Genomic DNA, 27233 nt, shown 5'->3' with positions numbered 1-27233 from the left:
AATTTTTTAGCAATAAAGTATTATTAATAAATATGCATAGATTGTGAGTTTTTTGCATGATGCTGTTGCACACTTAATAGATTATAGCATACTGTAAACATAATTTTTTCTTCTTTAAATTTTAACCTTTAAATTTTTTAATTTAATTTTTTTTGAAGTATATTTGATTTACAATATTATGTTAGTTTCAGGTGTACAGCAAAGTGATTCAGTTATATATACATCTGTTCTTCAGATTCTTTTCCCTTATAGATTATTACATGATATTGAGTATAGTTTCCTGTGCTATATAGTAGGTCACTGTTGGTTATCTATTTTATTATAGTATTGTGTATATGTTAACCCCAAGTTCCTAACTTATCCCTCCCCCCCCTCCCCTTTGGTAACCATAAGTTTGTTTTCTAAGTCTGTGAGTCTATTTCTGTTTTGTAAATAAGCTCATTTGTTCTATTTTTTTAGATTCCACATAAAAGCAATATCATATGGTATTTGTCTTTCTTTGTTCTGACCTACTTCACTTAGTACGATGATCTCTAGGTCTGTCCATGTGGCTGCAAATGGCATTACTTCATTCTTTTTATGGCTGAGTACATTCCAGTCATTCCAGTGTGTGTGTGTGTTTCATCTTCTTTATCCATTCATCTGTAGATGGACATTTAGGTTGCTTCCATGCCTTGGCTTTTGTAAATAGTGCTCCTATGAACAGTGGGGTGTGGTATCTTTTTGAAGTAAGAGTTTTTGTCTTTTCTGGGTATATTCCCAGAAGTAAGATTGCTGGATTATATGGTTACTCTATTTTTAGTTTTTTAAGGAACCTTCATACTGTTCTCCATACTGGCTGCACCAATTTACATTCCCAAACAATGCAGTAGGGTTCCCTTTTCTCCACACCCTCTCCAGCATTTATTATTTGTATACTTTTTGATGATGGTCATTCCAATTGGTGTGAGGTGGTACCTCACTGTAGTTTCGATTTGCATTTTTCTAATAATCAGTGATGTTGAGCATTTTTTCATTGTAAATATCATTTTTATTTGGTGTTCAGTCACTCAGTCATGTCCAATTCTTTGTGACCCCATGGACTGCAGTACACCAGTACTTTCTTGTGCTTCACCATCTCCCAGAGTTTGCTCAAACTCATGACCATTGAGTTGGTGATGCCATCCAACCATCTTATCCTCTGTTTTCACCTTCTCCTCCTGCCTTAAGTCTTTCCCAGCATTGGAGTCTTTTCCAATGAGTTGGCTCTTTGCATCAGGTGGCCAAAGTATTGGAGCTTCAGCTTGAGTATCAGACCTTCCAATGAATATTCAGGGTTGATTTCCTTTAGGATTGACTGATTTGGTCTCCTTGCTGTCCAAGGGACTCTCAAGAGTCTTTTCCAACACCACAGTTCGAAAGCATCAATTCTTCAGTACTCAGCCATTTATATTGTCCAGCTCTCACAACTGTGCTGGAAAAACCAGAGCTTTGATTAGACAGACCTTTGTTGGCAAAGTAATGTCTCTGCTTTTTAATATGCTGTCTAGGTTTGTTATAGCTTTTCTTCCAAGGAGCAAATGTCTTTTAATATCATGGCTGCAGTCACCATCTGCAGTGATTTTGGAGCCCAAGAAAATAAAGTCTGTCACTGTTTCCATTGTTTCCCCATCTATTTGCCATGAAGTGATGGGACTGGATGCCATGATCTTCATTTTTTGAATGTTGAGTTTTAAGCCAGCTTTTTCACTCTCCTCTTTCAGCTTCCTCAAGAGGCTCTTTAGTTGTTCTTTGCTTTCTGCATATCTGAGGTTATTGATATTTCTCATGGCAATCTTGATTCCAGCTTGTGCTTCATCCAGCTCAACATTTCACACGATGTACTCTGCATATGAGTTAAATAAGCAGGGTGATGATATACAGCCTTCATGTACCAAACCAAAATATTCATGTGACTCACTTTATTGCAATGTTCACTTTATTAAAGAGGTCTGACCCCGAGCCCACAGTATCTTCAACGTATGCCTGTATTCTTGCTTCTCCTCTTCAGAGTGTCTTTCTCCTGTGTTAATACAATCAGGCTAAGGTGTTAGGGAAATACCTAGCTATATACCGAGAACCCGCTGCTTCTCACAAACCTCTAGAGAAGAAATATGTATGAGATGATGCAGTAGGACATATATTCTCTCATTCTCTAACCTGGTCCCTAACTATCAGTGTCCCTTACCCTCTCTGACTCAGTAATTCATATTTAGATGTATTATTGCCCTTTCCTTCATACTCAGACCACCCACTCCCTAGCTCAATAAGGACTTGAGGACAGCCTGCTTAAGCAACCACTTTCCTCATCTCAGTCCATGATAGGTATCCTTGGTCATGGTGCCCTCCATTGACCACTGGGCTCTTGAGTTATTTTCTTACATTTTATATCACCTCCAACCCCACCAGGCAGAAGTCCCTTCTCATCCCAATGCCAAAATCTAACCTCTCCTGCCAACTTCTCTCCAAGCCATGCTCATGGAACCAGTTTCCTGCCATGGATGTCATTCCAAGTTCCTGTTCCAATTATCTGACTTATCCATGATTCTCATGTGGGAACTGAACCCCGATCCTGACCACTAGTTCTGATTTCTTTGACTAGGGTTCTGCTTTTGGAAGACAAATGTCCAAGATGGCAACTGCAGGGACTTCTGAATAGTATTATCCTGGATGTTCTGCTGCCATGGTCCACCCGCTTGTTAGAAAGCTTGTGACTTTATCCAGGACCTTGATAGTACATGGGTTCATCTCCTGAGAATTACATCTGTCAGACCAGAAAGGGTGAGACAACATATCAGGAGAGAGAATCCAGGTCAGAGTTGAGAGGGGAGCCAGAATTAGACTTAGGAAAGAAGTATTGTGCGTGCGAGTCTGAAAAGAAAGTGAGGCCATAAATAGGATGAGGGAAAAGATATGCCATGATCTAGATTTCAAGATGGTTATGGTAGGTGATTCAGTTTTGTAATCAATGGAAAGTTTTGGAAGCCTTAAAAAGTCATGCTAACGAAATAGCATAGACAGTTCCTTATATTTGAAAAGGCCTATTCATGAGCAAATACCCAACCATTTGCCTTAATGATAGGTTGCCCAATATTCTGGATATTAAACCTTGTCCACCTGGCTAAATTTGGGTATACCTTACCTGGCTACCTCACCTAGTTGGGTGAGGAAGAGTCACAGGTCCCCCAATTTCTCTCTCTTCTTACAGGGAGTCAAGCAGCCTACCTTAATTACAAATCTCTCTTGAGTAACTTTAAACTTTAACTTTACTGGAGAAGATTTATTTTAGCTTACATTTTTTAAAAAAGGAAACTTTACCCGTCGAATGTTATAATTAAGTCCCTTAAAATTAGACACCTCTTCATTTAAAGCAATACATCACCACTTTAGAAAATGTAGAAACTACAAAAAGCATAGAAAGGAAGCAAAAATCACCCATAATACTACTATCAGACACAGCCACCCATTATAATATGTTTAAATTTTCTACTCCCAAGTACTCAGAAAAGAAGACACAGATCAAAACAAGTGTTGAATCCTTTTTAAGAGTCTTTCTTTTAGTTGGTGGCTAACAAAGTGGGTCTTCCCTAGACCAGGACAAATGAGGACCTGTTTGGGAAGTGGGAAAAGGGATAAGAATAAGGTCTGATAGGCCCAAAGTTTGTTGGATAAAGCTGATATTTTCTGAAAAACAAACAACTTTGGGAGCATTCTCTGAATTGAAGGAAATAACCCCTTCTGTTCATTCTCAATAATCTCAACTACCATCTGGCAACTGAAGCTGTAGATAAACCATCGTATTTACCTAAGGTGGCTTCCATGGCTTGGCAAACATTCTTCTTTGTTTCAGTGCTGGGCCAAGGATCTGAGTCTTATCCCCCACTGGGATCTTTTCAGAGATACAGGCTTTAGTTTCAGACATCCCTGAGTCAGAATCCAGACCAGATCACTCTGACTTTTATTTTCTTATCTATGTGAATAGTTATTCCCATCAAGGATTCAAAGATGTGACCATGTTAAGTACCTGGCACATAGTAGGTGCTAATTAAATTTTAGTTCCCTTTGGCTTTCCCAATATAGTCACCCAGAACCCTCCCAAGAAGTTTAAAGATTTAAGGTTAAAAGTACCTAGAAAATTTCTCTGTAACCACCAGTAGAGGGGGTCTCAGGGAGATCAAGTGTGCAACTACAAGACAGTCTCCATGTGTGGAAATCTACCCTTACACCAACAAAGCTGCAGAAGGGAATCTAAATGCCTTTTAAGAAAATAAGAAGCAGAATTACATTTACCTAGTACTTATGTGTATGTGTTGTAGTGGGGTGTTTAGTTGTTGTAGGCTGGTCCAGTATGGGTGGTTCCACAAGACGCAACTTGGCTAGAGAGAAATCCTTACTTAACATGATACTATCAGGAAGAACCTAACAGTGGTGTAGAGAAAAGAGCATGGGCTTTAGAGCAGATGTGGCTGAGGGGAAACCCTGGCTCCACCACTGTGGGATTTGAACAGGTTATTTAACCCATATGCATGACAGTAATTTCTTCAAGAATAGTCTTCAGTCAGTTCAGTCACTCAGTCGTGTCTGACTCTTTGCAACCCCATGGACTGCATCACGCCAATCTTCTCTGTTCATCACCAACTTCCAGAGCTTGCTCAAACTCATGTCCATCAAGTCAGTGATGCCATCCAACCATTTCATCTTCTGTTGCCCCCTTCTCCTCCTGCCTTCAATCTTTCCCAGCATCAGAGTCTTTTCTAATGAGTCAGTTCTTTGCATCAGGTGTCCAAAGTATTGGAGCTTCAGCTACAGCATCAGTACTTCCAACGAATATTCAGAACAGACTTCCCTTAGGATTGACTGGTTTGATCTCCTTGCAGTCCAAGGGACTCTCAGGAGTCTTCTCTAACACCACAGTTCAAAAGCATCAATTGTTCAGTGCTCAGCTTTCTTTATGGTCCAACTCCCACATCCATACATGACTACTGGAAAAACCATAGCTTTGACTATACAGACCTTTGTTGGCAAAGTAATGTCTCTGCTTTTTAATATGCTGTCTAGGTTGGTCATAACTTTTCTTCCAAGGAGCAAGCGTCTTTTAATTTCATGGCAGCAGTCACCATCTGCAGTGATTTTGGAGTCCAAGAAAATCAAGTGTCACTGTTTCCATTGTTTCCCCATCTATTTCCCATGAAGTGATGGGACCAGATGCCATGATCTTCATTTTTTGAATGTTGAGTTGTAAGCCAGCTTTTTCACTCTCCTCTTTCACTTCCATCAAGAGACTCTCTAGTTCCTCTTCACTTCCTGCCATAAGGGTGGTGTCATCTCTGCATATCTGAGGTTATTGATATTTCTCCCCGCAGTCTTGATTAATAGTGCTTAATTATTGGAAGACAATGGAAATCATATATATAAAGTCCTTAGCTAATAGAAAGTGGTCAAAAATGCAAACTATTAATATTATCAAGGCTATTAGTAATCATCTAGAAAAACAAAATCTTAAGTCAGAAAGATATCCAGGGAGTTGTCTGAATAGGGAGTAAAGGCAGATACCACAGCCAGGATGTAGAGCCATCTCACAATTAAAGGGAAGAGACAGAATACCTAGTTCTTCAGTGCACACCTCTTATGTATCAGGCGTGGTGCTAAGCGCTGAGGAAACAGACAGAATTAAAAAGCAAGAGACATAATGCCTGCCCTCATATAGCTTGCAGATTATTAGAGAAGTAAATGTTAGTTAAGAACTCAAACAAATGCTATCAAAATTAGAAGAGCTGAAGTGTCTGAAGGGAGAGGAATAATATATGAGAATACATAAGAGGAGAAATTGTAACAATGAAAGAGGACAGGGAAGATTTTTCATGGAGATGGATGAGTGAGCTGAGATAAAGGGATGAAGGAAATGGAGGAAGAAAGGAAAGAAGGGAAAAGTAACTGACCAGGCTTTTGCAAGAGAAATCACAAGATGAGAATAGCCAAGTGCAGAAAGTGAGCAGGGAGATGACACAGCACGAGGCTAGAGAGGTGGGAAGGCAGGGACTTGACTCTTAAGGATTTCAGTCTTGATTCTGGAAACAATGAAAAGCTGTTGAATTGTTCTAAGAAGGAAGATAATATATTTGTGTTTTTAAAAGATCACTCTGGTTTATAGTACAGAGAACAAATTGAAGAAAGGCAAGAGAAGATGTGTGGAGACCAGTTAGGATAATTTTTTATTAGTTCAGGTTAAAAATGATGCAGCTTAGTCTGAAGTAGTAAGGATAGTAGTTTGTGGTAGTAGTGGGGATGGTGGTAGGAGTTCAAGAGACATTTGGAAGGTAACATGGGCAGCATTTGGATATGAAGGGTGAGGCGGAGGGATGAGCCAAGGGTGACACCCTGTGTTTCTGACTTGCATGCTTGGAGCAGGACCAGGTTAGAGGGAAGATAAATTAGTTGTTGCCAAGGTGGATTTGAGGTTTGTTTTAACCAGGAGGTAGTACAAGGAGGAGATAGAAGTTTGGAGATACGAACTTGAGCTCAGAGAAGTGGCTAAGACTGGAAATGTAAACATGAGAATCATCCACACTTAGGTAGCAATGCTATGAGTTGAATGAGGTCACCTACAGAGAAGGGCTAAAGTCTGAATAGGAGAGGGCTTAGGACTGAGCTTTGAGTAATTTCAAGTTTAAAGGTCAGTAGAGGAGGATCAGCAGTCAAAGAAAGTAGAGACAGTGAATAGGAAAGTGGAGGTGGGGAGAGGGCAAGGGGGAGCTGATAGAGAAACCATGGGAGGAGAGTCTAGAAGGTCTATGTGGATCTAGTTGGTGAAGCACTGCAAATACCACTGGTGGCCTTAGCTAGGGCTGTGTTAGTAGTATGAGGTACCCCCCAAACACCCTAGACTGGGATGAGAATGAATAGGAGGTGAAGAATGGAGGTATAGCCAATTCACTCAATTTACTTGATTGTGATGGAGAGAAGAGAAAATGCCATATCTGGAGGCAGAGGAAGAGTTAAGTGAAGGTGTCTTGATTTTTCAACAGGAAAGACTCAAATGTGCTTATAAGATTAATGGGAATGATTCAGCTGGGGCGAAAGTTGAATCTGGAGGAGAGAAATGGGGTAATTGTTAGAGTTAGGAAGATGGATGAAAGCAGAGATGAAAGAGAAGTAAGGTTCCTCTGTTACAACAAGAATGAAGAAGGACAGGGTGGATACAGAAGGGAAAGTGAAGGACTTTAAATCTGATGACTTCTGTTTTTCTTTCAAGTAAGAGGCAAGGTAATACAATAAGAGTGAAAGAAGAAATTTGGAGAGAGTGGAGATTTGAAATCATTGTTGTTGACAGTGGAAAGGTAATGGTTTACCAGATATATATAGCAGTGTAGCAGGGCAGACCTGAGGCTAGGAGTCAGATTAATATAGGAGACAACTGACGTCATTACATGACTTTGTTCAGGAGCACTGAACTGCACAGGCGTGAATGGCTGGGATTTTATCACATTAGGAAGATAAAATGACAGAGAAGCAAAGGAGTTTTTAGTGTATTTATGCCATTTATGAAGAAATAAAGATTCACAAAGAGATTACACAATGTTGATAATGAAAAACAAGGAATGAGGACTTCCAGATATTAAAATATATTACAATGCTTTGGGGAAGAGGAACCAGAGTAGACTGCTCAATAATAATGTGAGTATTTGGGAACCTGGTATATTATTAAGTTGAACATATGCCCCATTTGCCTGGGAAAGTTCCAGTTTTGGCAGTTGTCACGGCATAATTATTAATTATGAACTTTTTCATCCTTGTTTGGGCAATAAATTTCGTGGTCACTCTTTATATGACAAAAGTAGCATTACAAAGTGGAGGAAAGATGGATTAAGTGGTGTTAAAAGTAGCTTACAGTATGGACTTCCAGCTTCTAGGCCCACATGTAAGGAGTTTAGAAGTCACTGCTCCATCCTAACAAATAAAATGCTGAATGAACAGAAAAATCAAGAATTCTTTATAGATCCGTGAGAGAAGTGGAGTCAGGGAAAACTGCTGCCCTCAAATTGGAGAGGTAAACGGGGGATGTGGAGAATCACAACCTCCCAGAGCAGAAACCTGCGCCTGTCAAAGCAGGAAAGGCTGAACTATAACGGATGAATCGCTTGAGGCTCAGTATAGACAAGTCTGAGAGTTAGGAACTCCAGAGATACCTAGTCATTGGTGGGGAGGGGGAATAACTTTTATGGGTTTCACGTCCAGGAGCTCTAGTAAGTCCTTAAAGTGAATATCAGGGAAAAATCTCCTCATGCTTCTGGCAAGGGGAGGAGAACAGGAACTATTTTTAAATACACCAGAGCATTCTGTTCTTCTTAACAAGTCCTTGCTCTCAGGAGAAGATATTTTACCAGAGCATGTCTGGGGGAAGGGAAATATACAACTCCAGCCCCCTCCAGCCATCCAGTCCCACCTAAGCAGTGGGGGGAAGCTGAGAAGCACATGTGAAATTCACAGTCCAGGGGCACAAGTCACCAAAAGAGTGAGACCTAATCATGAGACCATAGAACACTTCCTCTCCTTGACACCTTAACACAAGCATCCTTCAAAGATATTATTGGTTCAGTTCCAGACCACTGCAATGAAGTAGAGATTGCAATAAATCTAATCACATGAAATTTTTGATTTCTCAGGGCATATAAAAGTTATGTTTACATTATACTCTACTCTATTAAGTGTGCAACAGCATTATGTCTAAAAAAGACTTGCCTTTAATTTAAAAGTATTTCTAAAAAATGATAACCATCATCTGACAATGCAGTGTTGCCACAAACCCTCAACTTGTACAAAATGCAGTGTCTGTGAAATGCAATAAAGTGGAGCCACAATAAAGCAAGGTATATCTTATGGTGAGGGGAGGGCCAAGAGGGAAGGGATATATATATAATTATGACTGATTTACATTGATGTATGGCAGAGTCTATCACAATATTGTAAAGCAGTTATCCTCCAATTTTTTAAAAACGCAACGTGTCTACGTGTGTGTCTACGTGTTGCTAAAAGCCTACTCACTTCAGTTCCTTTTACCTAGCACATCATGTGCATCTTGCAATAAAATATTAAAAGGTGAACCAAAAGGCAAAAAAAAAAACAAAACACTTTTGAAGGGATAGAGAGTGCATCAGAAATGGACACAGCAGGGATGTTGGAATTACCAAACTGGGAATTTGAAACAACAATGATTAATATGCCAAGGGCTCTAATGGATAAAGTGGACAGCATGCAGAAACAGACAGGTAATGTAAGCAGAGATGGAAATCCTAAGAAAAACCAAAAAGAAATGCTAGACATCAAAAACTTTGTAACAGAAATGAAAAATGCCTTTGATGGATTTACTAGAAGACTGGACACAGCTGAGGAATCTGTGAGCTTGAGAACATAGCAACAAAAAGTAATAAAACTGAAGGAAAAAAAAAAGAGAGAACAAAGACTGAAAAAAACAGAACAGAATATATTAGGCTGGCCAAAAAGTTAACTCAGCCTTTTCTATAAGGTGAGCTGGAAAACAGCAAACAAACTTTCTGGCCAACCCAATACAAATACTATGAGAAAACTATAAAAGGCATAACATATGCATAATAGGAATACCAGGAGAAGAAAGGACAGAAGAAATATTTGAGACAATAATGACTGAGAATTTCCTCAAATTAGTATCAGACACAAAACCAGAGATCCAGGTAGCTCAGAGAATACCAAGAATGATAAATGCCAAAAAAACTATATCCAAGCATATCATTTTCAAACTATAGAAAATTAAAGATAAAAAAGCATTGAAAGAAACCAGAAGGAAAAAACACCTTACTTACAGAGGAACAGAGATAACAATTATATCCCACTTCTCAGAAACCATGGAAATAAGAAAAGAGTGGGGTGAAATATTTAATGTGTTGAGAAAAAAGCCACCAATTCAGAACTCAATACCCTTAAAATTATTCTTCAAAAGTGAAAAAGATAAAGACTCTTCTTCAGACAAAAAAAAACTGGGGGGAATTTGTCACCAGCAGCCCCATCTTGCAAGAAAGTTTAAAATTCTTTAGAGAGAAGAAAAATAACATAAGTCAGAAACTCAGACCTTTATAAAGAAAGGAAGAGCATTAAACAAGGAATAAATGAAGGTAAAATAAAATTTTTTTATTTTTCTCAACTGATCTAACAGATAATTTATTCAAAATAATAGCAATGATGTATTTAATTATATATGTTTATGTCTATATGGCTTAAAGCTCAACGTTCAGAAAACTAAGATCATGGCATCTGGTCCCATCACTTCATGGGAAATAGATGAGGAAACAGTGGAAACAGTCAGACTTTATTTTTGGGGGCTCCAAAATCACTGCTGATGGTGACTGCAGCCATGAAATTAAAAGACGCTTACTGCTTGGAAGGAAGGTTACGGCCAACCTAGATAGCATATTTAAAAGTAGAGACATTACTTTGCCAACAAAAGTCCATCTAGTCAAGGCTATGGTTTTTCCAGTGGTCATGTATGGATGTGAGAGTTGGACGGTGAAGAAAGCTGAGCACCGCAGAATTGATGCTTTTGAACTGTGGTGTTGGAGAAGACTCTTGAGAGTCCCTTGGACTGCAAGGAGATCCAATCAATCCATCCTAAAGGAGATCAATCCTGGGTGTTCATTGGAAGGACTGATGTTGAAGCTGAAACTCCAGTACTTTGGCCACCTAATGCGAAGAGTTGACTCATTGGAAAAGACCCTAATGCTGGGTAGGATTAGGGGCAGGAGGAGAAGGGGACGACAGAGGATGAGATGGTTAGATGGCATCACTGACTCGATGGACATGGGTTTGGGTAGACTCCAGGAGTTGGTGATGGACAGAGAGGCCTGGCGTGCTGCAGTTCATGGGGTCACAAAGAGTCGGACACGACTGAGCGACTGAACTGAATTGATGTCTATATGTGCTTATATATGTGTATGTGTAAGTGAAATGACTGAAAGCAATGATATAAGGGAAAGAAGGAAGGAATTAGGAGTATTTTGTTATTATAAGGTACTGTAATATCTTCGAAGCAATATAGTAATATTTGAAAGTAAACTTGGATTAGTTGTAAACATCTACTGAAAACTCCAGAACAATCATTTTTAAAAGAAAAAAAAAGAAGTATAATTGGTATGCTAAGAAAGAAAAGATAGAATTATATAAAATTCTCAGTTAAAACCAGAAGTATAGAAAAAGTGTGGAAGACAAACAGGAACGAAGAACTAAGCAACAAATATGGTAAATATTAATCTGCCTATATCAATAGTCACCTGAATCATTAGTGTTCTGAACATGCCAATTAAAAGATTGTCAGTGGATCAAAACCAAGACCCTTCTGACTACAGTTAATAGTACTGTGTTGCATATTCAAAAGTTGTTGGAGTAAATCTTAAAATTTCTTATCACAAGAAAAAATTTTATAACTGTGGTTGGTGACTGATGTTAACTAGACTCATGTGATGATTCTTTTGCCATATATCCCAATGTCAAATCATTACTTTGTACATCTGAAACTAATGTGTCAGTTGTATTTCAATTAAAAAATAAAATTAAAAAATATTAAAAAACCAAGACCATTGTACACTGTATATAAGAAACCCACTTATATCTTAAATACAAAGACTTATAGATTAAACGCAGAATGATAAGACAGATACACAGTGCTAACACTAATCAAAACAAAGCAAGACTAGCTATATTAATTTCATGTGGAGTGGACTTCAGAGCAAGGAAAGTTATCAGGAATAAAGAGGGACATTACATAATGGTAAAGGAGTCAGTACTCCAAGAAGATGTAATAATCCTTAATATGTTTGCACCTAATGACAGTGTGTCAAAATATGTGAGCTAAAAAGTGATAGAACTGCAAATATTATAGAAATAGATAAATTCACTGTCACAGTTGTAGATGTCGATTCCCCTCTATCTGAAATGAACAGATGTAGCAGGCAGAAAATCAGTAAGGACATAGTTCAGCTAAACAGTGCCATCAATCAGCTGGATCTAATTGACATCTATAGACTACTTTATTCAACAACAGCAGATTATATATTGTTCTCAAGCTAACATGGAACATTCAACAAGATAGATCATATTTTGGGTCATAAGACACATGTTAGCAAATTTTAAAAGGATAGAAATCATACAATATCTGCTCTCAAACCACAGTAGAATTAAACTAGACATCAATAACAGAAAGACAACTGTAAAATCCCCAAATACTTGGAGATTAAACCACACATTTTTAACTGGCAAATGGGTCAAAGAAGAAATTGCAGAAGAAATTTTAAAATATTGTGAATTAAATGAAAATGAAAATACAACTTAAAATCTGTACAATGCAATGAAAGCAGCACTTAAGAGAAATTTGTATCATTGAATGTACATATTAGAAAAGCAGAAAAACTTTAAATCAATAATCTAAGCTTCCACTTTAGGAAACTAAAAAAAGAAAAGCATAATATATAAAATAAGGAGGAAAAAATAATAAAAGAATTAAAGCAGAAATCAATGAAATTGAAAAAATATCAGAGAAAATCAACCAAACCAAAAAGCTGGCTCTTTGAAAAGATCAATAAGATTGATAAGCCCTTAGACAGGCTAAGTGAACAAAAACCAGAGAAGACACAAATTACTAATGTTAGAAATGAAAGAAGGGACATCACTACAGATCCCATGGACACTAAAAGAATAATAAAGGTGTATTATGAGTGTTCATAAATTTGATGACCTAGATGAAATGGACCAATTCCTTGAAAGACACAATTTGCTAAAACTCACAAAATAAGAAATAGAAAAATGTAGAAAATAGAAAAAAAATTTTTAAGAAACTGAATCAATAATAAAATCCTTCCAAAACAGAAAGCACCAGACTGCAACAGGTTCACTGATGAATTCCACCAAAAATTTAAAGAAGAAATGATACCAATTTTCTACTTCCTAACTCATTCTCTGAGGCCAGTGCCACCCTAATACCAAAAGTAGACAGAGACATTGCAGAAAAAGGAAAACTGCAAACCTATATCTCTCATGGACAAAGATGGCAAAATTCCTCAATAAAATATTAGGAAATCAAATGCAACAGTATTTGAAAAGAATAGACACCATAACCAAGTGAGATTTATCCCAGTCATACAAGGCAGGTTCAATACTTGAAAATCAAGTAATATAATCTATCACATCAACAGGCAAAAGAAGAAAAATCACATGATCACATCAATAGATGCAGGAAAAACATTGGACAAAATCTAACATCCATTCATGATAAAAACTCTCAGCAAACTATGAATAGAGATAAAGGTCCTTAACGTGATAAAGAGCATACAAATAACATATACCTAATATCATACTTATTGGTAAGAAACTTGAGATTTTGCTGCAAAGGTCAAGAACAAGGCAAGGATGTCTCCCCTCATCGTTACTTTTCAACATCATACTGGATATCCTAGCTAATGTAACAAATAAGGAAATGAAAGATACAGATTTGAAAGGAAGAAATAAAACTGTCTTTGTTTGCAGATAACATGATTGTCTACAAGGAAAATCTGAAAGATCAACAAAAAACCTCCTGAAACTAATAAAAATTACAACAAAAGTTTAATAATTGCCAAGAATTGGGGAAAGGAAGGGATGAACAGGCAGAGCACAGAGGACTTTTAAAAGGCAGTGAAATTAATCAATACAATACTACAATGGTGGATATATATTATTATACATTTGTCAAAACCCATAGAATATACAAAACCAAGAGTGAACACTAATGTAGACTATGGACTTTGAGTGATGATGTATCAGTGTAGGTTTATGTAGGTTTATCAGGTGTAACAAATGTGCCACTCTGGTGCCTGATGTTGATAATGGGGAAGGTTAGGCATGTGTGGGAATAGGTTATATGGGAACTCCCTGTACTTTTGCTGTGAACTTAAAACTGCTCTTAAAAATTAACTCACTTTTTAAAAAGTAGCTCACAGTATGGAGAAAATAGATTTGGATCTCTACACCATGATATTAAAAAGCAAATTCTAAATGGATTGAAGACCTAAGTGTGAAAATAAAGTTAATAAAGCTTAAGGAAGAAAATACTAGAGAATGTCTTTCTGACCTCAGTTTTTTAGGCAAGACCAAAAAAGTGCAAGCCATAGGAAAGGAATTGATAATTTGACTAGATGAAAGTTATTAAAGAATTCCAAATATAAGATAAACATCTGGGTGACACAAAGATGTTTGTCAGCGATGAGCAATTCATATTGAGAAAGTCCTACAAACTGACAAAAAGAGAAAAATCCATTGGTAAAGATTCTGAGCTCACAATTCACAGAAGAACCCTGATAAATTTATAAAGCAGTGCTCAAACTGGCTAGTATTAAATGAAAACAGGATACTATTTTATATCAGATTGGAAACAATTAGAAAGTCCAGTAATCACACATACTAGTGAGGATACGGGGAAATGGGAACAGGTGTACATAGCTTGTAGAATACGAATAGGTATGCCCATTTTGCAGAGCAATCTGGTACCACTTGTAAAATTAATATGACTAGACCCACAGCCTCACAACCAGCAGTTCCACTACATGGTTTATATTACTGAGAAACTCTCGTGTAGGTTCAAAAGCAGAGCAACTTGAGGATTTGCATTACAGTAATGTCTGTGGAGGAAAAGAGCTGGAAGTCAGTGTCCCTCATCGGGAGAATGGTTTAGTAAAATGTGGTCTATGCTTTCGGTGGAGTACTAGGCAGCAGGCAATATCAGTGTTACATTCACATGTAGTAAAACTGACATAGTAAGATTAACTGAACTGTATGGCACATAGAACTCTGCTCAACGTTATGTGGCAGCCTGGATGGGAGGGGAGTTTGGGGGAAAATGGATATCTGTTTATGTGTGATTGAGTCCCTTCTTCCCTTCACTGTTCACCTGAAACTATCACAACAAGATTTGCTTGTTAATTGGCTATAACACTATACAAAATAACAAGTTTGGGGAAAAAGATTATGTGACAGAAATATTAAAGTACAAAACAACTCTAATTTCAAGTAAACTATATATACACATATATGTATATATATATTCAGAAGAACATATATTAAATACTTATGAGTGAGTAGTAAATAAGGGAGAGAAATGAGAAGAATAAAGAATATTGAGATAAATAAAATGTCTTTGTTTCATCACTGGACAACAGTGATAAAAATATATAATGTGACGATTTTTTAACTGCTTTCCTAAAGAAGAGGAATTTTTAAAAATGTTTTTAAGAAAAATAAATACAATATGGATATAATCTCATTAAATTGTATTTGAAAATTTAATGAATAATTCATATAAAACACTCAGCTTAGTGCCTAGCCTATACTAAACACTCAGTAAATGTTATCTCTTAATATTAACACTACTCACGATACAGCCTACTACCAAGCAATTGGGGTTGGCACTTAAGATTCATTGGACTTAGATGATTTCCCCCAAAAGATCCTTCCAGGTCTAATAGTCTGTGGTTTTATGAGAGGGATAGGCAAGTCCTGGCAGCAGACCCAAAAACAAGCAGGAGAAATGGTGAAAACAGCTTTGAGGAATGGGGATGGCTACCAGCTTTTCTGCAATGTCGTGGAAAACCTTGATGGCTAACTTGGGAGAACACCAATATAAGGCACAAATAAAGAAAGGAGATGCTGCAAAAAGGCGTAAAACTGGGTGACTTTATGTACTTTGGGATACCTCCTCCAAAATGGAGTTTCTTTTAACATTTTAATTTCAAGTTATAATATTGAATCAGGACGTCTAAGTATATAGTGTTTGTTTTGGATTCTCTCTTCCCCATCCTCCACCTTTCCTGAACTGGGACCCAGGTTATTATAATCAACGAACAAGATCATCACCTAGTGGTCTGTCCCTCCAAGTGCTGACATAAGATCCTGGTCCCAGAGAGAAGAGAACCTGAGCTGTATCCTTGTCTTTACATTAAATGAACAAACACTGAGTGGGACTCTGTGCCAGGCAGTATTCTGGTGTCCTGGGGATATAGAACTGCTAACAGAGAATGACAGATTTAAAATTAAAATTAAGGAATTGTCAATACGACAGCTTCCCAAAGTGACATTGTCTTTTACCGTGTTTATTTTCCACCGTTCTCCACAGATCATAGATGAAGAAGAAACACAGTTTATGAGTAACTGCCCCGTTGCGGTCACAGAGAGCACCCCACGGAGGCGCACGCGCATCCAGGTGTTCTGGATAGCGCCGCCTGCAGGAACTGGCTGTGTAATTCTCAAGTAAGTGAACACGGAATCCTCAGAACGCTTCATTCCCCTTCCCTTTATGGCTCATGGTGTGGTTGCAGAAGGAAAAGTGGCTTTCCTGGGGCCTCAGACAAGTTGGATTATCTCTCTGCTCTCCATTATCTTGACTCTAAAACGGGACTATGGACCATCTTTCCTAAAGTGCTATAAAAGGTATCAATTACCTGAATCTCCATGCTCCTCTCATACAGTGATCTTCTGATCACTGTCTTCCTGGAGATAACGATCCTACGGCTGGTTAAGAAAAATTACAACCCTGCTGAGGATAATTTTTGGCTTCATCCATCTTGAATTTAATGCTCTATATCCTTAAACTGTGCTAAGCGGACTGAGACCTGAATATAACCTCCATTGGCCCCAGGCTCAGCTTCATAATCCTGTCTTCTTCCTTCTCCCATCAAAAATACCCTCTTGCACCACTTCTCTGGGGCCTCTTGATCCTCCTTTAGGTGAGTCACAATAGGTGATGAGAAGTATTAGCCAGTCAATGGTTTTCCTCTGAAAGGCAGCATCATCTCAAACCTGTGTTTCTAAAATTGTATGTCATAGAATGATGTTCAGGGAGATGTAAACAGGTGCGCTGGAAATCAATTTCTATGGTTAAATAAGTTTGGAGAATTCTGTATGCTATATATCCCCTTCTTGCCGATTCACAACATATATTAACATATTGAAGGTTTTGCAAAATCCTGCCAAAAAGAAATCTGTTTAACTTGGTTTCATCCAACATTTCCCAAACTTGACTGCAAAGCTCCTTTTTTGCTGAGACATCTATTAACATTCAGCAGTTTGAGAAATACAGTTATCACCTATTTTAAATACCATATTTTAAATACATTTAAAGGCTATATAGAGTGATGCTGGGGAGTTTCGGATTTCAGAAGGCCAATAGTCATGGGTAGATGGCAAGGCTCCAATGCTAGCATCTAAGAAACACTTTTTCCTAGAGTTAGGGGCTGGGAACTTCCCAACCATCTTCCACTTCTTTAGATCCCCCAGGGCATTATGTATGTATTTGGTTCACTTGTTTGAACCTCTGGCAGGAGAACATTTCTGAAGACTTGTAAGTCCAGCCCAGTCCTGGGAAGAGACTGATAAGGAGGCATTTCACCTAGGCTCTCTAGTCATTGAAGTTTCTTGATCCAACTGTGCCTGGCTTATGGAGAAAGAAAAAAAAAAAAAAAACCCCACAGAGATATCTGGAGCCTCTGTCCATTTTCCAGACTCAGCCCTGGCTTTGGCCTGGCTTTGCTACCATCTGTATGGATATTATTATTTTCTTTAGTTTAATGCAAGCTGAGCATCTTTTCTCACATTCCTTGAGAAATTTGACTTTTGGCATTAATCTACATTGGTGATTTTTTAAATTTAGCAGTAGAATTTATATATAAGTATAAACTCCATATATAACATGTATCTAATATCTAGCTGCAATGTGGGAGAAGGCCTTGTAGAAATAAATGAAGACCACTGAAATGAGAACAGAAGCTATTTATTCAGAGGTTGCTCTATAGCAAGGGAAGTCAGCTGCCATCACTAGAATTTGGCAGAAACTCAAAGCCAAGTGAGGAGTGGGAAAGCTTTATAGTGAGGAAAAAAAAAACAGGAAAGATTTAGGTACTTTCTGACTGGAGATATTTGGCGTGGGGAAGTCGAGAGCGGGCTAACTAGAAATGAAGCATCTGACGTGGTTGGTTTGGAGAACATATTTGGCTTTCTCTGACTGGTCCTGAGCTGGAAATAGAGGAGGCAGTGGGCAAGAATTTGAGAGTTGGCATCATTGACCAAGTCCTAACCATGCTGGACTAATGGCTGCAGAGGTTGTGGTTTGGCTTCCTAGACCATTTGCTGCAGAGGCTGGGGATTAGAGTTCTTTTGTCATTGTTATATACAGCCTGGCCTTTGTCCATTAGTGTATTCATTCAGCCTCTTAGGCTGGAGACCGGGTTCTCAACCTGGCTTTCCTATACCCATACTCCAGTCCATAGCAGCCCTATGACTCCACAGAGACTGGGGCTCTCCAACATTAGATCTATCTGATGAGTCTTCTTGCTCAAAGGGCTTCCCTGGTAAAGAATCTGCCTGCAATGTGGAAGACCAGGGTCCAATTCCTGGGTCAGGAAGACCCACTGGAAAAGAAATAGGCTACCCACTCCAGTCTTCTTGGGCTTCCCCGGTGGCTCAGCTGGTAAAGATTCTGCCTGCAATGTGAGAGACCTGGGTTCGATCCCTGGAGAAAGGAAAGGCTACCCACTCCAGTATTATGGTCTGGAGAATTCCATGCATGGACTGTATAGTCCCTGGAATTGCAAAGAGCCAGACATGACTGAGCAACTTTCACTTTCACTTTCTCTAAAACTCTATCCCTTTGGCATAGATGTCTGGTTTTCTTTGATTTATTGTTCTCACAAACCAGAAGTATTCGATCTTCCTGTTGGAAGCCGTAAAGGCATCTCCTTGTTTACATTAAAAATGAACATATGTGAACATATGTCTATAAATTAACGTTGAACAAATGTGGCTTGTTCAGTCACTCATTCTTTCAGTAAATGTAACTGAACTTCTGTTTGCACAGGTGTCAATATTATACAGGCAACTGAGGCTAAGATCTTGGCCCCCAAGGTTCTCAGAGGCCAATGGAGGAGAGAGAAAGGGGCAACCAATACTTTCTATCTACTGTGAACTCAGCTACACACCTAGCAGTTTTTGTCTAACTTAATCTTCGCAACAGACTTCCCTTTTTCATGCAGGAGGTCACAAGTCCCAGTGAATTAGGCAGTTTCTTGAAGGTGCACGTCCATTTAATGCTAAAGCCTCATGTTCTTCCTTTCATCTTTTTCTGAAGAAATTAAATATAACCTACAACTACTCACTAAAGAAATAAAGATTTTATAGGTGAGATGTAAATACATTCACATTGAAAAATGTCACACAGTATGGAAAATAGTGAAATACAGAAAAATAGAGAATACAGAAAAAGTGAAAAATCCCTGACATTTCTCCCAATAAATCCCACAGTCTTCTACCCAAAAGTAGCAATAGGTATCAATTTGGTGTGTATTTGTTAGACTTTAATGTGTGCATTTATATGTATTAATAAACATATAAGTACCCTTATATAAATGATATCACGGTCTGCATGATGTCCTGAACTTGAATGGATTTTAACTAAATAAAATGTATTAGAGATATTTCCAGGTCAGAACATACGGGTTTATTTCTCTTTTTAAACTGTTGCATATAATCTACTGTGAAAATGTGTTAATTATTCCATAGTTAATGGACATTTAGATTGTTTCCAGTTTTTTACAATTACAAATAATGCTATAATAAACATCCTTATATATGCCTGCTTGAGCAAATATGCAAGTTTTTGTCCATGGTAGCTGCCAAGAAGTAGGATCATAAGGGATGCACATTTATAATCTTAATAGACACTGCCAGATTTTCTTCTAAAAAGCTTGCCAACTTAAACACTCTCCCTGACTGTGAACAAGAAAGCTTGTTTCCTTACTTGCTTAACAACTGTTGATGTTTATCATTCTTTAAAGTTCTGCCAATCTGATAGTTAAAAGTGACATTTTGTGGTAATTTTTATTTTCCCAATTACTAGTAATACTAGAATCTTTTCAAATATTTATTCCATTTCTCTTCTCTGCAAATGGCCATTCACATCCTTGTCCACTTTTCTGATAGTTTCTTTTTAAAATTGATGTTTATATATATATATCTGATGGCTCAGTCGGTAAAGAATCACCAGCAATGTGGGAGACCTGGGTTTGATCCCTGGGTTGGGAAGATCCCCCGGAGGAGGACATGCCAACTGACTCCAGTATTCTTCCCTGGAGAATCCCCAAGGACAGAGGAGCCTGGCAGGCTGCAGTACCTGGATTTGCAAAGAGTTGGGCATGACTGAGCAACTAAGCACACAGCACATATATTTCTGTATATTTATATAAAAAATATATTTGTATATTATGTTTAAAATATATTTTATATTACATATTTTATATAAAATGTGTATAAATGTTATATATAAATGTCTATAAACATATAATTTTATACATTTATGTTTAAAATTGATCCTTATACAGTACTGCTGCTGCTGCCAAGTTGCTTCAGTCATGTCCGACTCTGTGCGACCCCATAGATGGCAGCCCACCAGGCTCCCCCGTCCCTGGGATTCTCCAGGCAAGAACACTAGAGTGGGTTGCCATTTTCTTCTCCTTTGCATGAAAGTGAAAGTGAGTCGCTCAGTCCTGTCCAACTCCTAGCGATCCCATGGACTGCGGGCTCCTCCATCCATGGGATTTCCAGGCAGATAATAACAATTTGTTATAAATTTCAGATATTTCTCTCTACCTTTCTTTGCTTTCATCATCATAATTAACTTTGCTTTCATCATCCAGAAATTTGAAATTTTGATTTTAATCAAATTCTTTCTCTTATGAATTTGATTTGTATCCTGTCTAAAAATAATCTTCCTATGCAGCTGAGGTTATAAATATATTCCCATATTATTAATATTTTTATAGGTTTAAAAATAAATTTAGGTCTTGAATCTTCTTGGAATTTACTTTTGTGAATAATGTGGTATCAGTAGGCCTCAACAGAAGATAAATGGCACACTCAGCAGAAGTGCCAAAAGGTCAGTTGAATCAGGGGTCCATTTATGATGAAAGTGTTAGTTGCTCAGTCATGTCCAAATCTTTCTGACCCCATGGACTGTAGCCTGCCAAGCTCCTCTGTCCATGGAATTCTCCAGGCAAGAATACTGGAGTGGGTTGCCATTACCTTCTCCAGGGGATCTGTTGACCCAGGGATCAAACCCGGGTCTCCTGCATTGCAGGCAGATTCTTTACCATCTGAGCCACCTGGGAAGCCAGTGGTGTGGCCAAAAAGAAGTGGGAGGAGCCTTTAGCTCCCAGGCCTAAGGGGGTAAGGGGAGGGCACAGAGGATAAACAGAAAAGACCAGCACCTCCCAGGAGCTGAAACCTTTGAATACAGGAAGCTACTAGCCTGAGGTGACTCCACAGGGACCCCAACCTTGATTCCCTGTCAGTTTTCCCTTTTGAGCTTGGCTTCAACTATGAGGACAACAGAGCCCATTGCTAGAGTCCACGCAGATTCTCCTCTCCAGCAAAGACCAGGGTATGGAAGGATGCAGAAGGTGGTTGGAGGGGCAGACCAGAGCTGTCCAGCACAGATGAGAAATCAATCTGCTTATTTTTCTCAAAATGGCTTGGTCATTGTTCCACATTCGTTTGTCAAATAGTTTGTCCTTTCCTCAATTGTTTGAAGTGCTACTTTATCAAATATGAAATTTTTATACAGATCCATTCTGTTCTGTTGATCTTTTTATCTATTCCTGCACAAAACCCACACCATTTCATAGCACAATTTTATTTGATGTTTTGATAGCAAGTCATTGCTCATTAATCTTCTGGTTCAAAATATTCATGGCTATTCAAGCAGCATCATAATTCCAGACAAATTGTAGAATGAGTTTATTGTGTTTAATAGAAACTTATATTGGGATTTTGAATGTTATTGCAAACACTACAATATGTTTCCATATATAGCATCCTTACAATATGTTTTCCCAGTTAGAAATATGGAATATCTCCTATTCAGGTCTTTTATGTCCTTCAGGAAAGTAATGTAATTTTTCTTCATTTAGATTGCACATTCTTGTGAGGCTTCCTCCCCCCAGGCATAGATATTTTATAGTTTTATTGCTTTTGCGAATGGGCTGTTTTTTCCCATTAAACTTTCTAATCATTGATTGCTTATGTTTAGGAAAGCTATTGATTCTTGTACCTTGAGTCTGAGTTTAGGCAGTGCTGAACTCTCTTGATAGTTCTAATGGCTTTTTTCATTCTTTTGGGAAATAATAAATATACCTTTGTTCCTTTTTCATGTTTTAGTTTATTATCTGTCACCTCTAGTACAGTATTAAATAGTGGCATTCATGCTTATTCCTGATTTTAATGGGGATACTATTATAGTTCCCTTTTAGTATAATAGGAAGTACAGGTTTAAAACTGATGCCTTGACTCAAGTTGAGAAACACCCAAGGTGTCTAGCTGAGAAAGTTTCCTTCTTTTTCATGTGGAAGGTGGTGTTGGGAAAACCAGTCAGCCAATCAGTATCCAAAGTACATATACCATGTACCCCGAGCTGACCAGCACTGAGAAAGTCTCACTGAGAAAGATCCATCTAGTTAAGGCTATGATTTTTCCAGTGGTCATATATGGATGTGAGAGTTGGACTATAAAGAAAGCTGAGCGCAGAAAAATTGATGCTTTTGAACTGTGGTGTTGGAGAAGACTCTTGAGAGTCCCTTGGACTGCGAGGAGATCCAACCAGTCCATCCTAAAGGAAATCAGTGCTGGGTATTCATTGGAAGGACTGATGTTGAAGCTGAAACTCCAATGTTTTGGCCACGTGATGCAAAGAGCTGACTCGTTTGAAAAGACCCTGATGTTGGGAACGATTGAAGGCAGGAGGAGAAGGGGACGACAGAGGATGAGATGGTTAGATGGCATCACTGACTCATTGGACATGAATTTGAGTAAACTCCGGGAGTTGGTGATGGACAGGGAGGCCTGGTGTGCTGCGGTTCATGGGGTCGCAAAGAGTCGGACAAGACTGAGCTACTGAACTGAACTGAGAAAGTCTCAGTATAAACAAGGCTCCTGACTTTCAAGACACTTTGCTGAAATCTAGTTGTGGTATAAATAAAAATATGTATGGAAAAATTAGTGACTCTGAGACAGACATGAACTGGGGACAAATTAAACATGGTTAGTCAGAAAGTAGATGCATGAAGAATGTAATAATGGGAGAACCAGAAATCCTTAGAAAGGTTAGTTGATATTTTGAAGAAAATAGTAGGGTGTGGATAAATGGACAGAAGGGAAGAGGTCATTCCAAGTGAAGGGGATGGACAGGGAGAAAACTGCTGTGAGAAGTTGGAGGTGAGAGTAAATATGGTAGTTCTGGGTGACAGTAAACAGACAGACTTGGTGAAATTAGAAGGTCTTTGGAGGCCAACATCTATTCTAAATCATAGAAATTCTTCAATATCAAGATGAAGAGGTTGATCTTGATTCAAGAGGAATAAGGGAGCCGTTAGTGGGTATTAAACTCTGGACTGACATGCTGGGAGGAAAGTTCACAAAAAGTTAGTAAGGATGCTTAAATCTGGCAGCAAAGTTCAGGAAATATGAAAGAGGAGATGCTAACTTTGTTGCAGAGCCCTCACTTGGAAAAATAAGCGTTTGCGTCACTCTGTTTGGGTAACATTCCTGGGAGAAGGCGGCTCAGTAGTGTAAGTGGCACAGTCTGCTCAGTATCTGTAGATGACAGTTCTGAAGCCCACTTAGCTGATTATGTTCCGTTGCCCAGGAGGGCTGGGAAGGGAAGCACAGAGCAATTATGACTCTCCTTTTGGCACAAACCTGACACCGTTTCTTTTCTATTTGGATGCAAAGATTTGAACATTTCTAAATTACAGGCTTTCCAGGCAGTCTTCTTACTAGCCTTCTCCCTGCAAATGAATGACCCAGCACTCAGTTTCCCTGGCATGCTACAGTGCTGCAAACTGTTGTAGCAAAGTAGTGACTGAAAGAAAAAGCCTCTGTGAATAGAATAGATGTTTACAGACCCCATCAGAGGGAAGTTCTATGCCCTTAAGTCTGATAAAAGTTTTGTCCCTTGAAGTGATCCTCTCTTTCCATAGCTTTATTACTAGATTTATGACACTCACTTGTCACCTCCTGGGAGGGTCTGGGATGTGGGTTGCCTTACTCTGGAGGAGACAATCACTTGGTAACCATTTGGGGAGTTCAACTTCATAAAACAGTGATTGGTGGTAGGCAGTAATAACAGCTCAGCACCAAGCCCTGCTCTGGGTACATTACAAATACTTATTTAATCCTCAGAGCAACCCTATGAACTGGATACTAAGGAGGACGCCAAGATGCCAAGAGGTTAAGTAACTTGCTCAAGGTCACAGGGTAAGTGACAGAGCTGGAATTTAAACAGAAGCATCTGCGATCTGAGTACTGCCCTCTACCATCTCAGATGGGTCACGTTCAGCTGCAGCTTCCTCTCCCAACATCATCATCTGCGAGGTCTGTCTCTTCTTTCCCTCACTAGCTTTGCATTCACTGCCTTATTCGCAGACACTTCTTGTCTCACTGTTGCAGGAACCTCGTGCTGTTCCCCTAGCTCCTCCCTGTGATCTTCCTCACACTGGCATAAGAATTGTTATCCTCATACACAGCTGAGCAACACCACTTACATATCAGACTTGAAGGGGGCCCTCCATCACCTTCCAGATCAAGTCCAGAATCCTGATCAGAGCACTAAAGTCTCCCTCTGTCCCTTACCAAAGTCCCTGACTAGCCTCTTCTTCCACTGAACCCCTCCATGAACACTGTTCTCCTGCCATTCTTGTCTGCGCACTCTCTAACATTTATTGAGCACCTCCTGCATGCGGTCGATGAGGACACAGAGGCTATATTTGAGGGTGTCACAGTCGGGGGTGAAACACCTATCAAGTCCATAGTCCTTCATCTGCATTTCTGAAATCCAAAATGTCCTAAAATAGGAAGATGTTTTCTTAACTCTTTTAGGGCCCAAGCCTGCCTTGAGCTGACTTCAAGTTACTTATAGCTTTTCAGTGTAAATATTAATGTACTTGTTGCTGCCCCAGACCCTGATGAGGATGTTACAAAATATATGAAAAATATTATCTTTCTGAAATCCAAAAATATTCTGAATTCTGAGACGTGTCTGGTCTCAAGGGTATGAGATAAGGGAACTTAGCTGTCTGATGGGAAGTTTGCTCATGGAAGTATCACTTAGGGTGCTGGAGGAGCACAGAGGAGGCAGCCCTCTGGCAGGACAGGGTTTCACAGAAATGTTAAAAACAAGCACTTCATTGCTTGCCGGTGAAATAACCTGTTCCCAGATGCAGCTGCTATAAGATCTGAGAACATCTTCAGTGTTCCCATCATCAAAGTATAAAGCCAAAATTCCTTAGCATGGAGTCCAAGGTGCCTAGTGATGTTTCCAGACACCTTTGCAGTCAATTTCTAGATGTTCCTCCTCTCACCCAAGATGTGAGCTTCATAGAGGAGGGGGTCAATTTTACTCATCTTCGTGGCCCTAATACAGGAGTTGGCAAACCGCAGTCTGTGGGCCATATCTGGCCCACTGCCTTTTTTTTTTTTATAAAGGAAGTCTTATTGGAGCACAACCAGCTTCATTCATTTATGTATTGTTTAGGGCCGCTTTCATCCTACAGCAGCTGCATCAAGAAGTTGCAATAGAGACCTTATAGCCTACAAAGGCTAAAATAATTTTTAAATGGAGCCTTCTAGAAAAAAGTGTACTGACCCCTGCTCTAATGTATACCCCAGTGCTAGGAACGCAAGCAATAATGGCTGATTCCTGGCCTGGGTTCTCCTAAAAGCCCAGCTGGGACAAAGTCTTGTTTTCAGGCAGTTTATTTGGGAAGTGATTCTGGGGAAGAGGAGGGGCAGAGGTTTGTGGGTTTATTTGATCAAGTGTTGTTAACCTGGCCATCACTGTAGGCAATGATACTTGATCCTCTGGGACTTTTTGAAAAGCCTTATGACATGTATCTCAGAACTGTGTGCCCTGGAATGAAGGGGAAAGTCATTATCCTCCACTCATCAAGGGTAGCCCCACAAGAATTAATACCCTGCAATTCTGGGCTGCACTTATGTGAGTGTTCATCAGATTCTGAACATGCACTGCAGCATCAGAGAAGCTCTGGGACAGGAAACGAGGTACACCACATGGACAAGGTATGTACCATCCAATGACATGGACAGAGCTGCTCACTGCAACAGTGGATGGAGTCAGAGTTGGGATGAGAGGATGTGAAGAGAGGTGTATAGCGATGCTCAATGCATCAGTTAGTGTGAATAATAGTGTAAGTAGCTTACATTTATGCTAAGAACTATGCTAGGTGCGTTGCATGCCTTATCTTACTTAATCTTCATAAAAGCCCTGTGGGGTCTTCATAATACTATTCCCATTTTCTTGATGGGAAGACTAAGGTTTAGAGAGTTTGTATTCAGGGTAATAAAGCAGTTAAGTGATGGGGCTGGGTTTTTAACCCACTTCCACCAACTCCAAAGTCCTTATTGTTAACTAATCACCACTAAGCTACATTGACCCCCACACCCCTGCCTTCTGCCTCAGTTGGCCTGTGAAGCCTGGAGGGGCAGAGTCCGTCCTGTAAACCAGGGGCAGACAACTGCCTGTCGGGGGTGGGGGGATACTGTTTCCCAAGTTAAGAAACTAAATGTCATTTAGAAAATGGAAAACAAACCCAGGGACCTGGCAAGAGAGAATCTTGTTGGTGGGAAGGGAGGATGAGTACTAGGATGAGGAATTAGCCAGAGCTCATAATACTTTGTAACTGTATGTAACTTCAGCTTCACCAACTCTTTTTATCTTGGAAGGAAATAACACAAAACCCACATGTGATGACTCTGTGTATGATTTAGAGGCAGCTGGCAGGGTTAGAAGGACCTGATGTGGCTGAAGTGCAGCTTACCCTACAGTTTTTTGGCATTAGGTATTGAGAAGAACCACGGGCTCTTTTGTCATAAAACAGAGTGACTCTCCCTTGAGGCCGACTACGAAGGACCTCAGCAATGCTAACCAGGGGTGGAAGCAAAGAATCAACAGAAAGGGGGGTGGGAAACCCCAGACTCGTGGAAGTGGTTGGTTCTTGGGAGAACAGTTAGAAACCAAAGCTATGGCTAAAAGGCAGTATGTGCTTGGTTCAGGAAAACCTAGATACTCCAAGACTACCACCCAACAGATGGAATCCAGATGCCAG

At 39.2% G+C, this 27233-nt stretch overlaps 1 protein-coding gene and 1 long non-coding RNA gene across 5 annotated transcripts in view; both read left to right on the top strand.

Moving 5' to 3' along the window:
* SPON1 (spondin 1) overlaps nucleotides 1-27233 on the top strand; it is a 460458-nt gene that overhangs the window by 236001 nt on the left and 197224 nt on the right. For all 4 annotated transcript variants that reach the window (XM_081545084.1, XM_081545085.1, XM_081545082.1 and 1 more), the window contains one exon: nucleotides 16184-16317. In XM_081545084.1, the coding sequence (XP_081401210.1) occupies nucleotides 16211-16317 (107 nt within the window). In that variant the 5' untranslated portion in view covers nucleotides 16184-16210. The remainder of the gene's footprint in view (nucleotides 1-16183; nucleotides 16318-27233) is intronic.
* On the top strand, nucleotides 1123-9439 carry LOC145527337 (uncharacterized). The gene is made up of 2 exons (XR_014069688.1): nucleotides 1123-1392; nucleotides 4933-9439. It is a non-coding gene; the product is annotated as an uncharacterized LOC145527337 (long non-coding RNA).

Source organism: Giraffa tippelskirchi, chromosome 11 (assembly GCF_054371585.1).
Source record: "Giraffa tippelskirchi isolate mGirTip1 chromosome 11, T2T-mGirTip1v1.2.pri, whole genome shotgun sequence".
Classification (NCBI taxonomy): domain Eukaryota; kingdom Metazoa; phylum Chordata; class Mammalia; order Artiodactyla; family Giraffidae; genus Giraffa; species Giraffa tippelskirchi.
Note: the sequence above shows the minus strand (reverse complement) of the source record. Positions and strands in the feature narration are given on the sequence as shown.